The 15,624-nt window shown below is 67.4% G+C and overlaps 2 protein-coding genes across 16 annotated transcripts in view; one reads left to right on the forward strand and one right to left on the reverse strand.

The window, feature by feature from the left end:
* Positions 1–5,880, reverse strand: SEBOX (SEBOX homeobox). Its single transcript, XM_073315344.1, has 3 exons — positions 2,278–5,880; positions 1,121–1,308; positions 1–970 (listed from the first exon to the last, which is right to left on the reverse strand). Exons 1-3 carry the CDS (start codon positions 2,411–2,413, stop codon positions 536–538), a joined length of 759 nt encoding a protein of 252 aa, XP_073171445.1. The 5' UTR covers positions 2,414–5,880; the 3' UTR covers positions 1–535.
* KIF12 (kinesin family member 12) overlaps positions 2,386–15,624 on the forward strand; it is an 18,322-nt gene continuing 5,083 nt past the window's right edge. Inside the window, exons 1-18 of one of the 15 annotated variants that reach the window (XM_073315325.1) lie at positions 2,390–4,815; positions 5,215–5,280; positions 5,562–5,640; positions 5,726–5,847; positions 6,058–6,400; positions 6,703–6,837; positions 7,042–7,177; positions 7,713–7,804; positions 8,259–8,400; positions 8,574–8,692; positions 8,959–9,063; positions 9,464–9,599; positions 9,797–9,926; positions 11,581–11,713; positions 12,092–12,175; positions 12,249–12,397; positions 12,658–12,812; positions 14,004–14,358. In XM_073315325.1, coding sequence (XP_073171426.1) covers positions 4,748–4,815; positions 5,215–5,280; positions 5,562–5,640; positions 5,726–5,847; positions 6,058–6,400; positions 6,703–6,837; positions 7,042–7,177; positions 7,713–7,804; positions 8,259–8,400; positions 8,574–8,692; positions 8,959–9,063; positions 9,464–9,599; positions 9,797–9,926; positions 11,581–11,713; positions 12,092–12,175; positions 12,249–12,397; positions 12,658–12,812; positions 14,004–14,358 — 2,549 coding nt within the window. In that variant the 5' untranslated portion in view covers positions 2,390–4,747. The other 14 variants (XM_073315324.1, XM_073315332.1, XM_073315338.1 and 11 more) reach the window with 14 other exon arrangements.

The raw sequence follows: 15,624 nt of genomic DNA on the forward strand, positions 1-15,624 counted from the left end.
TAAGCTGGGGAGGGGGCATGGCCACCCATTTATTATTGTTACGGAATTGCTTTGGAAGCACACACCCAAGAAAGCCAAGAGCCAGAGGTCACCCCGCTGCACACCCTGGGAGCAGAGCCCCCCTCCAGATTAATTCAGCCAGGTACCACCGCAGGGGTTCAGACACTTAACCCTCCATGTCCTGTGGCAACCCAGAGACTCCAGGGCCCAGCTGCCATTCAGGCTAGTGTTTGTTCCAGTTCCTAGTGGTTAGATGGAGTGGGGGTTGGGAGCCTAGCAGCAGGGAGCTGACACAGCTAAGGGCTGTTTCCAAGTTGGCAGCTGCTCCTCCCATGGCAGCCTGGCCTCGCTAGCTGGGTTTGCCCCCATGGCCATGGGCAGCAGTTTCCAGCTGGCACTGCAGGTCCGAATGCCTTGCCCAGCACAGAGCCCAGCAGTGCCTGGTGCCAGCTGCTCAGTACCAAACTTCAGAGGAGCTCAAGGTGCCAGGCCTGATGGTTGCCCCCTGCAGCACCCGCCTCGGCCGGGCTCACGCCTAGGGCTCACCCAGGTTGGTGACGATGGCCGCGTTGTAGATGAGGTCTGAGATGTACCCGAGGGAGGTCTGTGCAGGGAACATGTCCCAGTAGGGGAGCCCCTCACCAGCCCTGGGCTCTGCTCCCTGCACCCCCGCCTGGCTGGGGCTGGCCAGTGACCACTGGGCTCCCCCCTGGCCGCAGCGGGGCTGGCAGCTGTCCTCCCACAGGAGCTGCCCCTGGAAGGCAGAGCCCAGGCTGGGCAGCGCTGGGCCCGGGCACCGGAGCTCGGGCACCTGTTGGCTTCTGGCCCCTGGGCACTGGGGCAGGAGGCAGCTGCCCTGGGGCGGTGGGGGGCAGGAGGGGGGCGGTTTACTGGCCAGAGCCCTCCCGCAGCGCGGCCGCTCCAGCTTCCCGCTCTTGATCCTCCGTGCGCGGCGGTTCTGGAACCAGACCTGGGGAGAGAAGGGCTGTGAGGGACTCCCCTGCCCCGGGCCGCAGAGCCCCGCTGCCGCCCACCCCAGCCCCATGGCGGCGCCCCGCGACCTCCCAGCCCGCGGGACACGGCGGGGCACCAAGGGCTCCCCCGCCCCGCGCCGGCTCACCTGGATCTTGGCCTCAGGCAGCTGGGTGAGCTCGGCCAGGCGCTCGCGGGTGCCGATGTCGGGGTAGGGCAGCGCGGCGAACACCCGCTCCAGCTCGCACAGCTGCCCCCGGCTGAACGTGGTTCGCTTCCTCCTCCGGGGCCCCGCCGGGCAGCCCCCCGCGCCCCGCTCCGGCTCCGGGCGGCTCCCTGCGGGCAGGGGAGACGGGGAGAGCTCAGCCCCCAGCGCCGCTCGCAGCCCCGGCCCCCGGGAGCCTCCCCGGCACCCGGCCCGCGCCCCCGGGATCCCCGCCCCAGCTGCCCCGGCCCGCGCCCCCGGGATCCCCGCCCCAACTGCCCCGGCCCGCGCTCCCGGGATCCCCCGCCCCAGCTGCCCCGGCCCGCGCCCCCGGGATCCCCCGCCCCAGCTGCCCCGGCCCGCGCCCCCGGGATCCCCCGCCCCAGCTGCCCCGGCCCGCGCCCCCGGGATCCCCCGCCCCAGCTGCCCCGGCCCGCGCCCCCGGGATCCCCCGCCCCAGCTGCCCCGGCCCGCGCCCCCGGGATCCCCCGCCCCAGCTGCCCCGGCCCGCGCCCCCGGGATCCCCCGCCCCAGCTGCCCCGGCCCGCGCCCCCGGGATCCCCCGCCCCAGCTGCCCCGGCCCGCGCCCCCGGGATCCCCCGCCCCAGCTGCCCCGGCCCGCGCCCCCGGGATCCCCCGCCCCAGCTGCCCCGGCCCGCGCCCCCGGGATCCCCCGCCCCAGCTGCCCCGGCCCGCGCTCCCGGGATCCCCCGCCCCAGCTGCCCCGGCCCGCGCCCCCGGGATCCCCCGCCCCAGCTGCCCCGGCCCGCGCCCCCGGGATCCCCCGCCCCAGCTGCCCCGGCCCGCGCCCCCGGGATCCCCCGCCCCAGCTGCCCCGGCCCGCGCCCCCGGGATCCCCCGCCCCAGCTGCCCCGGCCCGCGCCCCCGGGATCCCCCGCCCCAGCTGCCCCGGCCCGCACTCCCGGGATCCCCCGCCCCAGCTGCCCCGGCCCGCGCTCCCGGGATCCCCCGCCCCAGCTGCCCCGGCCCGCGCCCCCGGGATCCCCCGCCCCAGCTGCCCCGGCCCGCGCCCCCGGGATCCCCCGCCCCAGCTGCCCCGGCCCGCGCCCCCGGGATCCCCCGGCGCCCTCCGCACCGACCTGCTCGGGGCTCGGGCCGGCGGGCCAGGGGGGTGCCCCGGGCGGGCGGCGGGCAGCGGCCGGAGTCTCCGTCGGGGAAGAAGAGCCGCGGGCTGAGGAAGCGGCGCGGGCCGGGTGCGGGTCCCGCCCCGCTCATTCTCCTGCCGGGGGCTGCGGCTCAGCGCGGCCGCCCGGCGGCTCCCCGGGCCTTTTATCCCCTGCTCCGCTCCCCCTCCCCGGCCAGCAGCTCCCAGGGGTCTGGGACCGCCCAGGGCTTTGATCCCGCCGCCGTCTGACACCCGCGGGCTGCCCGCCCCAGCCCAGCCGCGCCCGTCGGGGGGATCCCAGCCCAGCCACATGCTCCAGCGAGCCCAGCCCAGCCCAGCCTCTCCCCACCCCATTGACGGGGCTGTCCTTGGGCTCCCTAGGTTGGGGCTGCTTTAGCCAGGTCAAGTGCCCTGGGCTGCCGCCTTGCCCTGCTGTCTCCCAGCCCTTCGGCCCCCAAGGGCACTGGGAGCTCAGGCCGCTTTGCACTGGTGCATTCCCTTCCTCCAGCGGGGTGAGCAGCCAGAGCCAGGCCCTGCCCCTGCCCGGTGGGGGGATGACCAGGGGTGGCCCAGGAGCTGAGGAAGGGAGGGCCCAGGCACCCAGCAGCAGCGCCTCCCTTCTGCGGAGCCCAGGGGTAACTACATGTGGCCCCCCCTTCCCCGTGGAGACCTGGGTGGTTGCTGGTTCCAGGTTTGGAGTTAATAAGGCTAAGCTGCGCCCGGGGGGGGGGGGGCAGGTGTCTCACAGCAATATGTGGCCCCAGGCAGAGTAGGGTTGGCTGTGGAGACACAGGCTGAATGCTGAGGACCAACCCAAATCCTGATTGTGAGCCTCCCTTTGCTCTGGGATGGTCCTTTGGTTCCTCACTGGTTTCTTGATGGCACCCACCAGGTGCCATCTAATTCCTTGTGGGGTGCTGGCAGAGCTGGCTCCAGTTCCCCACACAGGATATTTCTGCATAGGTCCACCCGTCAGCGTCTGCCCAGGGCCACGCTCCAGGCCAGCCCCCTCTGCACTCGTGGTCCAGGCTTCTCTGTGGGAAATCCTGCCCAGGCTGGCAGCCCACAGGGCAGGGTGCCCTGGGGAAAGTGGCTGTCAACCTCCCAGTCTGGCAAATGGCCAGTGGCACCAGCCTGAGAGGCTATCAATGCCTGAGAGGCTGCATGCAGCTGCCCATGGGCTCCTCTGTGGTGTGGTGGTTGGCTGCCCTGAAGGCCGTCGACCCATCTGCACCTGGACTGTTAAGCATGGAATTGCCTTGGCCTCACAGGGAGCCGCATGACCTGCAGCTGCTGGATTGTTTGGGGAATTGATTTCCCAGGGGAATAAATAGCAAGTGCTCCCCTTGCCAGGCTGCCAGCTGCAGGAGCAGTGCAGATGGGAGCAGATGCCTCTGTGCCATCCATGGCTAGCAGTGGAGTATGACACCAGAGTAGCCTCCCCCAGGGCCCTGTGAATTGGGACTGAAAAGCTAACTCCAGCCCATGGGGGGAGGAGGGGCGCAGACGGGACTGGTCTCAGTTTGCCGCACCAATGGCTGGCGCTGGCCTGCTCACACGGGCAGTGGAAGCACTGTCTGCACCATAGCCCGGGCACGGCCAGCCCCTCCTGTGCCTTGGTCAGTTCCTGGTGCAGGGACAGAGGGGCTGGAAGGTGGATTCAGTGTGAATTAACCAAGCAGCCAGAGGAGCAGAAAGGGGAAGGGGAGAAGGAGGTCAATGGGGCCAAGGCTGCTGGTGGTAGGGCCTGCAGAGAAGGTGTGCAAATATGAGGGGCACGCCCACTCCAGCAGCAGGCAGAGAGACACCAGGCCCAGGGGGCCCAGGGTTTCAGGCCTGTTCCTCTCATCTGTGTGGGGAGGGCTCCACGGGACAGCGGCCGTGCTGCGGCAGGCAGGACGCAGCGCTGCCAATGTGCCGTGTGCAGGGCCCCTTGTGGCAGGGAGGGTCCAGCGAGTCATGGCCCCTTCCTGGCTGACACATAGTGGCCCTGCTGCTTGCCTGGCGGCTGCCCTGTGCCAGGCCCCAGCGTTGTGTTTCCTCCAGCCCCCATCGCCCGCTCAGCGAGGCTCCCGCTGTCATTGCTCCAATTGCAGCCACTCGCCTCTCCCTGCTGAGCAGGGCTCAGAGCTGGCTGGGGTCCTTCCCCCCTTCTCGCTGGGTACCCCTGAAAGAGGCTGGCTTTGGCCAGCTTCCAGCAGCAGGTGGAGTCAGACTCCAGCCCCCTTCTCCCTCTGGCCCCTCCTCAGGGAGCCTCCCCTGCAGCTGGCCACTTTCCAAGCCATGGGGGGAGGGTCTAGCTGAGCAGGTGAATATTTAACAGGGGAGCCACACTTGTTTTGCTCGGGCAGCTCTAGGCTGGTTGGGGGTGGTTCTGGCTGGAGAAGGGGGCCGTTGGGCAGCCGAAGAGCTGCAGATTTCATGCTGCAGAGGAGAGCTGTGGGATGGAGCCGGAGCTGGGGCAGGAGCCCAAGGTGGACGCAGGAGCCAAGCTGCTCCATCTAGCTGCTCAGTAAGCCAGAGAGTCATGGGAACTAGTGCGGAGGCCGCCCCATCTCTCGCGGGCCACCGAGGGACTAAGGGTGGTCAGTGCACCCAGTGCTGGTAGGGGGAAAGGACCACAGGTCCCTTCAGCCTAGGGGGGCCCCTGGAGTCTCCTATTCCTCCACACCTGGTGCAAGGGTTCCGTTCCCTCTGGCAGTGGAAGGGTTAACCACATACCTGGGCAGCTGCGTCTGGCACATCAGACCTCAGCATGCTGCAGCTGGTGAGGGGCTGCGGGGCGCTGGAGCCCAGAGAGAATGAGCCCAAAGCCTGAGCGGCTGCACGGCCCAGTGAGCCAGCCCCCCGCTCCCCCACAGCTCTTGGGGCTGCCAGAGTCCCTGCTCCCCACACTGGTTGTTTTCCCCAGGAGCCCAGCAGGCGAACAGGAGGATTCCATGGACAGGAAGGAAACATGTCTCCGGGTGGTGGTCAGGTGAGGGGGCAGGGACAGGCCTGGGGGAGCAGGGGGGGCACAGACCAGGGTTGGGACTGGGGGCGGTGGGGGTCACTCAGAGGATGTAGGTGCTACAAGAGGCTGAGCAGCAATCTGCCCACACAGCACAAGGGGCCCAGACGAGATTGTGGGTGAGGGAAGGGGTGGGGCCGAAGGAGGAGGGTGGCTGAGGGGTGCATGAGCTGAGGCTGGGTTTAGGGGCTGGCACCTGGGACCAGGAGGGTGCCCGCATGGTGCATGATGCCTCTCCCTTTGGCTAGGGTTCGGCCCCTGACCTGCCAGGAGCTCCGCAGAGGGGACCAGCGTGTGGTGCACTGCCTTGGGGACAACACCATCTACGTGAGTGCCCCGCCCTGGAGAGGCCAAGCTGGGCACTGGCCTGTCTGGGCCCGATGCTGAGCCAGCTCTTCTCTCCCCGTGCCAGGTGAATGCAGCCGGGCAGGAGGCGGCCTTCAGGGCAAGTGCAGCGTTTGATGCAGGCACGTCCCAGGAAGGGCTGTTTGAAGGCAGCGGGATGAAGCGACTCATAGAGCTGGCAGCAAATGGGTGAGGCTGAGGCAACCCTGCGTGGAGAGCATGGTCCCCCCACCCCCCCACCCATAATCCCCACCCAGCCATGCACATGCTCCCTCTCCCCCAGCCCCCAATAGCCCCCAGCCGGGCGTGCACCTGCTCCCCCGCCCTTGCCTGTAACCCCAGCCAGCCACATGCCTGCCCCCATGCCTGCTCACCCCACTGTGGCCTCCTTCCCAGCAGCCAGCTGCAGCTTTCTGCCTCCACACGCCTCCGGGCACAAGCACCCAGCAGCACCCACTCCCCAGGAACCACCCGCAGCACCCTCCTCACACCAGCGCGCGCCCACAGCCGTGCACCCCTTCCCCTCCGCGTGATCTCAGCACCGCCTTGTGCCCAGCTGTCCGACCACAGTGCAGGTCTGCATTCCCTGGCTCCGCCACGAGGGGGCGCCTTGCACCCTCCCAGGAAGGGCGCAGGTGCTCAGCGGCTCTTTGCCCCCTCGCCCAGGTTCTCCTGCACTGCCTTTGCCTTCGGTCAAACAGGCTCTGGAAAGACCTACAGCTTGATGGGACCCTTAGCTCAGGTGAGAGACCCCCCTCGGGGGCAAACCCGCGGCGGTGCTGAGCAGGTACTTCAATCAATGCCTTGCTGCGCCCCCTGGATCATGAGCCCCCCCTCTCCCAGCAGGGGGCGCTGTGGGGAGCGGGGGAGGGCGTGGCTGTGGGGGGAGCTCCCCTCTACCCCAGGCCTGGCCTCTCCCAGCAGGGGGCGCTGTGGGGAGGGGGGAGGGCGCTGGCTGGGGGTGGTTCTCAGTTTCCTGCTGCAGGGGGTGGAAGCTCAGGGCACCCAGCCATTGGCCTTCCGAGACTTCTCCCCTCTCTGCAGAGCGAGGGCCAGCCGGTGACTCCCTACCTCATGGGGCTGATGCAAAGGGCCTTTGTGTGTCTCCTGGAGCAGACGCAATGCTACAGACCCGGCCTCGTGCTCAGTGCCTCCTATGTGGAGATACACAATGAACAGGTAGGGCCACCCCCATCACCCTGCCTGGATAAAAAGCTGCAGCACCTAGCACCCCCAGCCCAGGAGCAGGGCTGGCTGATGGGCACCAGACAGACCTGTCCCTGCCCCCCATTACCTCTCTGCCACAGCCCTTCCTGCTCACCCACGTCCTCCTGGCTTTCTGGGCTCCATTCCCACCTGCCCCGGCGCCTCTCCTCTGTCCAGGTGAGAGACCTGCTGAGCCCAGGGCCACCCAGGCCCCTGCCCGTGCGATGGAGCAAAACCAGGGGCTTCTACATCGAGAACCTGCTGACCGTGGAGTTTGGGAGCCTGGAGGCCATCATGGACCTGCTGCAGGAAGGTACCGCATGGGGCATCTCCAGTCTTGCAGGGCGCTGGGGAGGGGCAGAGGCGGGACCCCTGGTGAGTGGAGACCCCAGGGCTCTGCAGCCCATGGGCAATGAGCCCAGTGCCCAAGGGGCCCCCTGGAGGCCAGGTGGGAAGTGAATTCCCTTTTGCTGCTCCTGGTGATGGGGAGCTCACCACATCACTCCCATGAGCAGACCCTGGCACAGTCCCGCCCTCCCTGGTGCCGAAGCATCCCGCCTGCGCCAGGGCATCACTCTGGCCTAGGCCACCAGCTGTTTTCCAAGGCAGGACTGGCAGCCTGGGGGCCCAGGCAGCAGCCAGATGGGAGCAGCCCGTGCTGGCCTAGACCCTGCCGCTGAGGGAAGAGGCTCCATCCCTGTTCCTGGAGCTGCAGAGGGGCCCCCCATAAAGAGCTCAGGACCCTGGGACCGCAGGTTCTGCAGGAGAGTGAGGCCCGGGGTCAGGGGGGTCAGGGGCTGTTTAAGCTTTTTGCCTGGCTCTGACCTGCCTGCACCTCCCACTCCCAGGCACCCGACGGCGGCGGAGCGCTGCGCACGTGCTGAATGGGCACTCGAGCCGCAGCCACGCCCTGCTGACCATCCGCATCCACCGCAAGGCTGTGAGTCACTCACGTCCCCGCACGCGGGGCCTCGGGGGCCAGGGCACATCCCACCCTGCTCCCAGGGGCGCCAGCAGCTTGTGGGAGGGTCCTACGGGCACACAGGGAGGCAAGTGGGCACTGGCCTGAATGGCTTTGATTTGCTACTGCCCTGCCCACCCTGCAGGGGCAGCTCCAGGCAGAGGGGGCCCAATGGGGAGTTCTGGGGCAGACTCCATCATGGGGAGCCCTTGGAATATTTGGCAGCCAAAGCCCTTGCCCTTGTTCTGCTGCTGGGGGGCTGCTCTAGGCTGACGCCTTTGTGAGCCAGCCTGGTGCTTCTCCCTTCACTGGACTGGCTAGGGCCTGCACTGGAGACCCCAGGATTTCCAATGGTGGGGTGGGGGCTGGGAGTGTCCCTGAAGGCCCATGGAGCAGGACACCTGAGAGCTTCAGTCCCTCCCCTTCCCCGCAGCTAAGCCCAGACCCCAGCTCCTGCCAGCAAGGCGTGCTCTGCTTCGTGGACCTGGCCGGCAGCGAGAGGGTGAAGGACACCGGCTCAGCTGGGGAGCGCTTAGTGGAGGCCAGCAACATCAACCGCAGTCTCCTGGCTCTGGGTAAGGCCCCTGCAGCCAGGCCAGAGAGAGGGGCCAGGCTGGCATGGCGACAGGGAGCGGGCACCCCCAGCTGGCTGCAGGCTCGGCTGGGCCTCGAGGCTTGTCTGTGTGCTCATCGTCTGGAGCAGCGTCACCTGAGAGCCCAGGCAAGTGACGGCCTGTCCTCCCCGCAGGGCACTGCATCTCTCTGCTGGTGGACCCCAGACGGAGGCGAAGTCACATCCCGTACAGGGACAGCAAGCTCACCCGGCTGCTGGCGGAGTCCCTGGGCGGATCTGGGATCACGCTCATGGTAGGAGCCTGGCCGCCCTCTGCATCTGGGGAAGGGCTGGGTGAGGGCCTGGAGCCGCGGCCCCACAGGTGCAGACCTGGGACAGGAGCAGGGGCCTGTCAAAATCACATTGCAAGGCTGTGGCCAAGCAAGGAATGGAACCCAGGAGTCTGGGATTCCAGTGCTGGAGCTGGCTAGCCTGGGGCCGGGGGGAGAGACTCACCAGAGCCCTCTCTGCTGAGGGCCCCACTGGGAGCTGCTCCTCAGCCTCGTCCCTTGTCCGGCAGGTTGCCTGCATCTCCCCCTCCTCGCGCTGCCTCCCGGAGACACTGCACACGCTGCGCTTTGCAAGCAGGGCCAAGAAGGTCACCACCAAGCCTGTGGCACACAGGGTAAGGCAGAGAGCTCTGAAAACAAGGAGGGGCACATGGGGTTAGACTCGGAGCCCAGTGTCCTGTCTCTGACAGCGGCCAATGCCAAGTGCTTCAGAGGGAACGAACAGAACAGGGCCATTGTCAAGTGATCCAGTCCCTGGCTCCAGTCCCAGCCTTTGGTGGTTTAGGGACACCCAGCGCATGGAGTTGTGTCCCTGCCCAGCCTGGCTGACAGGCGTTGATGGATCTAGGCTCCAGGAACTCCTCTCGTTCTGGTTTGGACCCAGTTATACTCTTGGCCTTCACAACATCCAAACATATGAGTTCACCGCACCCCCAGGGCAGGGCCCTTGTGGTCAGGGCCCCCTCCCTGATCTGTGGGGCCTCCCCTCTAAGCCTTGTGCCTTTGATTTCCCAGGTCTCCCGGGAGAAGCTGCTGCAAAGTTTGGAGCAAGAAATCCAGGCCCTGCGGGAGGAAAACCTCTCCCTGCGCCAGCAGCTGCGTCTGCCCAGGATACGGGGCGAAAGCCCAGCCACCCACACAACCCCCATCCGTGCGTGCTGCTGGGGGGTAGGGCTGGGGGTTAGAGGGACCCAGGGATGTTCTGGAGGACAGGAGTGGGGAGCCTGCAGAGGGGCACCAGGGGCTTGTGCATCAGAGATGTATGTGACCTGCCACCGCCCAGGCCCTGGCCCAAGTGCAGATGCAGCAGCTGGGCTCCAGTTGTCACCCATCTCCTCTTCCTTGCAGAGCTGCCCGAGTGCCAGGGAGAGAACTGTGCCCCCGGGCAGAGAGGGGCCCTAAGAAGAGCACCCGGCTCAGCCAGGCGCAGCCTCTCTGGCCTCCTACAGGACTTTGTGCTGGAGAACGAGCAGCTCAGGTAGCAGCAGGACGTTCCCCCTCCTGGGCTGACCCCTGGGAGACTCAGCTCCTGGCTGCGGGGGCCAGCCCCGGGCCTCCCTCGAGCCCTGACGTGCGGGTGAGCCCCGGGCATGGCCTGGTACCTGGCACTCAGGACAGCGGTCACTGGAAAAGCGATGCCCCCCTACGCACATGGGGTGGGCAGGGCCGAGCCGCGTGTTCCCTAGCCACCTCAAACCAGCCGCTACCCCACAGCACTGCGACTCTCCCAGGCAGCGAGGCCCTGCCCAGCTCCTCTCCGGCTGGGCTCAGGGAAGGGGCACCCCTGCCCCATTTCCCTAGGCAAGTGCCTTTCCCCTGGCCTGGGGGCAGCGAACGGCTGGGAGCCGCTACTCCGACCAGGTCCCAAGCCAGAGACGCCCCCGCCTCGGCCCAGGGGCTCACCCTCAGGCCAGGTGGCTGAGCTCTCCCCTGGCACGGACTCACCAGCAGCTTTACAACTCCCACCGCCCATCCCTGCCTCTTGCCGCAGAGGCTCCCTGCCATGCCCAGCTCTCTGGGCGACTCCCAAGAACCACTGCCGACCCTTCCCCATGCCTGGAAGCGCCCCCAGCAGCCCGCGGCTGCCCCAGCTCAGTCACCCGACCGGGAAGGGGGCGCAGCTCAGCTGGGCCTGGAACCCCGAAAGGTCAGCACTGCTGGGCCAGGTGAATGAGCCAGATCTCGCTCCTCCCGGCCCTCACACCCGGCGAGGGGTTGCCCCAGCGCACTACCCAGAGGGCAAGGTGAGCAGGGCAGCGGTGGGCCCTGTCCATGCGCTGAGTCTGGCCTGGCACAGGGCAGGCTCCCTGCATGGGGGAGCCCTGCTACAGTCTGGGTGAATGGACAGGGTGGGGCCCAGCATCCACGGCTCACCGCACTCTCCCCTTCCCATTGTCCTGCTTGGCCAAGGAGGGAGCCAGTCCTGCCGACAAGCACCTGAGCCCTCCAGGGGCCGGTGGCAGGGCCTGAGAGCCCCGTGGGTGGGTAGGGCCCAGGCTGGAGACCTGGCTGGGTGGCAGCTTGCTGCGCTGCAGGGTGAGGAAACCCCTCATTAGCCAGGCCCTGAGCCGTGTGTGGGATGGGGAGGCATTTCTGAGTCACCTGGAGGACTGGGGGGGAGGGTCCGGGCTCTCAGTGCTGGGTGTGGGGGGGTGCTGAGCGTGCAGGGGACACCTGACGTGTGCTGGGTGCATGGGGGGGGCACTCAGCATGCGTTGGACATGCAGAGGGATGCTCGGGGTGAGGGGCTCTCTGCTGGGCATGGTAGAGCCGAGACCCGTCCCTGAGGCTAATGCTTGGGTTACTCATGGGCCACGGTCCCCAGGGCAGGTGCAGTCCCAGGCCTGGCAGAACAGCCGCGCCCGGGGAGCCCTTGCCGGAATTCCTGCTCCAGGCAGCTTCTCAGCCAACCGCTGGCCTCACCCGGTCCCTGGAGCTGCTGGCTGGGGGAGTGACCTGCCCATCAACATGGTGACCCCCCCGCAGCCCTCCTGAGTCCCACCCTGCCAGGTCTCTCCCCACCCCAGCTGGCTCTTTCCTTGCTGGGCACCGTAGCTGGGAGGGCCCAGTTCCTCAGGCATATTGGGATGCCTGGGACTGCCCCACTCCCACTTGTCTCATTTACGTTCCAGGCACCTGGAGCCCCCTCTGGCCTTCAGCAGCTGGGGCCACGACAGACGCTCCCCCGAAGCCACCCCTGGCTCCTGCACCATCCAGGCCCCAACCTGCCCCCGCCCTGTCCCCGGCGCAGCCCAGTGCGGCCACGTGAGTCTCCTTTTCCTGTCTGACTTGGCGCACGAGGCCCTGACCCCTCGTGTGTCCTGCATGCTGGCCTGTCAGCCCAGGGGAGCCACCGCCCCAGGGGAGCCACCGCCCCAGGGGAGCCACCGCCCCAGGGGAGCCACCGCCCCAGCGTCTGGGCTGGCTCTGGCTCTGCCTGGGGGAATCTGGCTGACAGGTGCTGTGGGGCCCAGCTCAGCACAAAGGGCAGAGAACGGATGGGCCATGGGGCCTGAACTCCAGCCTCCACCCTGGCCCTGGAGCCCCAAGCCGTGCGCGGAGCTACGCCCCAGCACACTGAGGGCGCTGTGCCGGCCGGACGCCTGAGACACGTCCCCTCCCGTGCTCTTCTTCCTCTTGCAGACGCCGGCTCCTGTCCACACCTGCCGCTGCCCCTGCTGCTGTGCTGTCCGGCCAGCCCACGCCACCCCCTGCCGGCGCTCCCAGGTACGGGCCACCCCCTGCAAGGCTGGCTGGGAACAGGAAGCTTTCAGCCTAAGGGCTCTGCTTGTCCTTCCAGCTGCTGAGGGAGCTGCCCCCATGGGAGGTGCTCGCTGCCGAGAGCAGTTCCAGGTTCCAGGGGGTTGGGCAGGGCAGTGCGTGGGAGGACCCGGCTCCGCTCTGGCCCCAGCAGCACCCTGTGGCTCCCTGGCTACTCCGTGGGAAAAGGTGAGAGTCAGCAGCCTGGGCCCAGGAGCGAGTCCCCCAAGACAGGGCAGGGGCTCAGGGCACAGCGGGAGGTGACCCAGGGAGAGGGTGGGAGGCCGTAAGGTGGGGCGGCCGTGGCCAGATTTGATGTGGGCCCCAGACTCACTGCACATGCAGCTGCCTCTAAGCTGCAGGAGCTGGCAGGTTAGTGGCCTCCTGTGCTCCATCTGGGCCACCAGCCCTGGCCCCAGCCCTCAGCACAGGCCTCGCTTTCACTGCAGGGGCCTGCGCCAAAGGAAGAGCTCCACTGTCTTGTGTCTGCTCCTGGGAGACACCCGGCAGCAGGGCCCTGAGCCTCCCCCCGGCCTGGAGGGGCAGGTCGCACCGTCGGCCCCGCCCCTGCCAGGGCAGCCAGACAGCAGCGCAGGGCGCCAAGGTAAGCAGCTGAGGTTTCCCTACTGGATCTCTGGCCACGCGGGCTGGAGGGGTCAGAACTGGGGTGACCAGCGGGGGCTCTCGACCGTGCAGATACTGTGAGCCTGGGACGGGAGAAGCCTTTCCCAGCATGGTTTGCACAAAGGGAAATGTGGGGCAGAGGCTCCCTGGAAGCCATGTCTCCATGGAGCTGAATCGGTGGGGGGAGGGAGGAGCTCCTTAGCTTTGGGGCCCATCCCAGAATCGTGTCCCTTCTCCCAGCTCCAGCTCCCTGACACCCGCTGCAGCCAGAGGGGAGCGGGGCTGAGCCCAGGGCGGGGGGCACGAATCGCTCCTGTCCTGTGCGGCCAGCAGCAGGCGCTGACCTGAGCTGCGGCTGGGGGAGGCGCTGGACTCCATCGCTACTGCCTGCGGAACCAGGGACGCCCGGGACTGACCCCGCACGTGCCCCACGCCAAGGGACCAAGTGATCTATTAACCCTCCCAGTGCCGTGATGGAGCACCCCATGGCCTGGTCCCCTGCAGGCTGCGGGGAGGCAGGCGGGGCCTTGCCGGGGCGTGGCACGCACAGCCCTGCCCACGAAGCTCCCCCTGCCCCAGACAGACGTGGTCCAGGGCCAACACAGAGCTCCCTGTTTATTTGGCTTTCGCGAAAGACCCAGCTGCTGTGGATATGGCGGGACGGTGGTGGCCCATCCCCGCGGGGGCGCTCCTCTCCCGCTCAGGGGCAGCCCAGCCAGTACTGAGCGATGGGGCGTGGGTAGCGAGGGCGCACAAAGTCCACACGCTTACTGCGCAGGTTGAGGCGATAGTACTTGTCTGCGGGAGAGAAGGGCGTGACCGTCAGTCCCCGGGGAACAGGGCCCAGGGCTCCGCTCACCCACCCTCAGCCACAGCTCCGGGCAGCAGGAGCTGAATGGGCCCTGCTGGCCTCCCCGAGCATCCCCCAAGCATAGGGACAACCCTGCTCAAGGCTTTGGCCAGAGTCCAGGCTCCACCAGGGCAGCCTGACTCCCCGTGCCCAGGCCCAGCCTGCTCCGGCTCTCCTCCCCGCCATGCGGCGCCTCTCCACGTCAGCCCCATCGCTCATGGTCAGGCCAGGCAGAACTGCAGGGCCCTGGGAGAAGGTGGTCATAAGGGGGCTGTGGGGGCCACATTGCAAAGCTGAAGCCAAGCCCTGCTGGGGGGCTAGGTCAGGTCAGCTGTGAGAGCAGCTGGGGTGAGCTGATGGCACTGGGACCCACCTGCCACGAAGAAGTAGACGCTCTGGATGGGCTGGCACCGGGAGCCCCCTGGCAGCCAGTCAAGGTCCATGTCCAAGGAGTCGGACTCATCCTGCAGCCAGTCCCAGACGGTGTGAGCTGCCGGCCGCCGGCTCCTGTACCTCTTGCGGTGTCGGCGGGATTTCCTCCTTCGAGCCCAGCTGCTAGCCCTCGAGGAGACGTAGATCCTGCCGGCCATGGCAGCATCCAGGTGGCTTGGCACCCCCCTCCAGTCTCTGCTGATGTACCGTGGTCCACTGGCCCCACCTGGCAGAACAGCACAGGGTGGGTATGAGGACTGGCTGGCTGCATCGCTGCCGAGGGTGCGGTGTCCCATCCGCAGGCAGAGGCTCACCCAGTGGGGAGGCAGCCCCGACCGACCGCAGGCAGCATCAGGGAGTGGGGTCCCCAGGGCCTCCAGAAGAGGGAAGGAAAGAAGCTGGCACAGGGGAGCAGAGCCGCCCCAATCCCCATGACAGGGCAAGGAGCAGGCTGGGAGGAGAGATGTGATGGCAGGACCCAGCCTGCCACAAGGGGGCCTGGAGCCTAGCCATGTTTCCCTCCTCCCCAGCTTTCTGTTCACCTTCACAGCCCGGCAGCATTGGCTCCAGTTAAAACAGACAGCACCTGGTACCTGATTCTGTCCTGGTATGTTGGGGGGCAGGGGGTGCCACGCCTGTATGGGGGGGAGCAGCGGGTGCAGTGTGCATGGTGCAGGCTGGGGACATGGGTTGTGGTGTGCAGGTGTTTTGGGGCTGGGGGGATGCAGCGGGGGGGCTGCGCTCTGCATGCAGCTGGGTGCTATCACTCCCTTCCAGGCTCCCAAGGCCCTTGGGCCTGTGAATCTGGCCTCTTGCATGCATTGGTCCCACTGAGGAGCACTGGGGTCTAACGTTCTCCAGAGCCGGATTAGGGGCCCTTAAACTGCCTGTCCTCTTTAGCGCCTGACCTCCCAACCTGCATCACTTCCTCTCTGAATGGCCCTGACTCCAAAGCCCCTAGCAACTCCCATGGCCTCTGGCTCCCCCCAGCCCACTGACTTCAGTGAGCTGCTTGGCCCAATCCCATAACCTGGGCCGTTCCTCCCCACTTACTGCGCATGGAGCCCCCAAAGAGCAGTTGGAAGAAGTCCTCCCAGCTGTCGCCCTGCATGAGTGTGTAGTGGTCGAACACCAGTGATGGGGAGGACACCTCGCAGTCCTGCCGGCTGGGCTGTTTGGCAAAGTCATATGCCCAGTAATGCTTGTCTGGAAACGAGACATGGAGCCTGTCAGGCTGGAGAGATGCCATCCTGCTGGACGGGGCTGGGGCCCAAGGCACAGGCTCCTCACCCTGCTGGCTAGAGCAGGGCAGGGCATCCCCCAGCACTGGGACGGGCTGGCAGTACAAGGCAGCTCCACGCAGCAGCCCAGGGGCTCGGCAGCCTTCATAGCGTAGCCAGGCTGATCGTTTGTTACCCGTCTTGGCATGCTAGAAACACTCCAGGCGCTGGAGGCAGGTTTGCGGCGAGAGGCCTGGCTTTCCTTTCAATACAATACAGCTGGGTGCCAT

Source organism: Lepidochelys kempii, chromosome 17 (assembly GCF_965140265.1).
Source record: "Lepidochelys kempii isolate rLepKem1 chromosome 17, rLepKem1.hap2, whole genome shotgun sequence".
Taxonomy (NCBI): Eukaryota; Metazoa; Chordata; order Testudines; family Cheloniidae; genus Lepidochelys; species Lepidochelys kempii.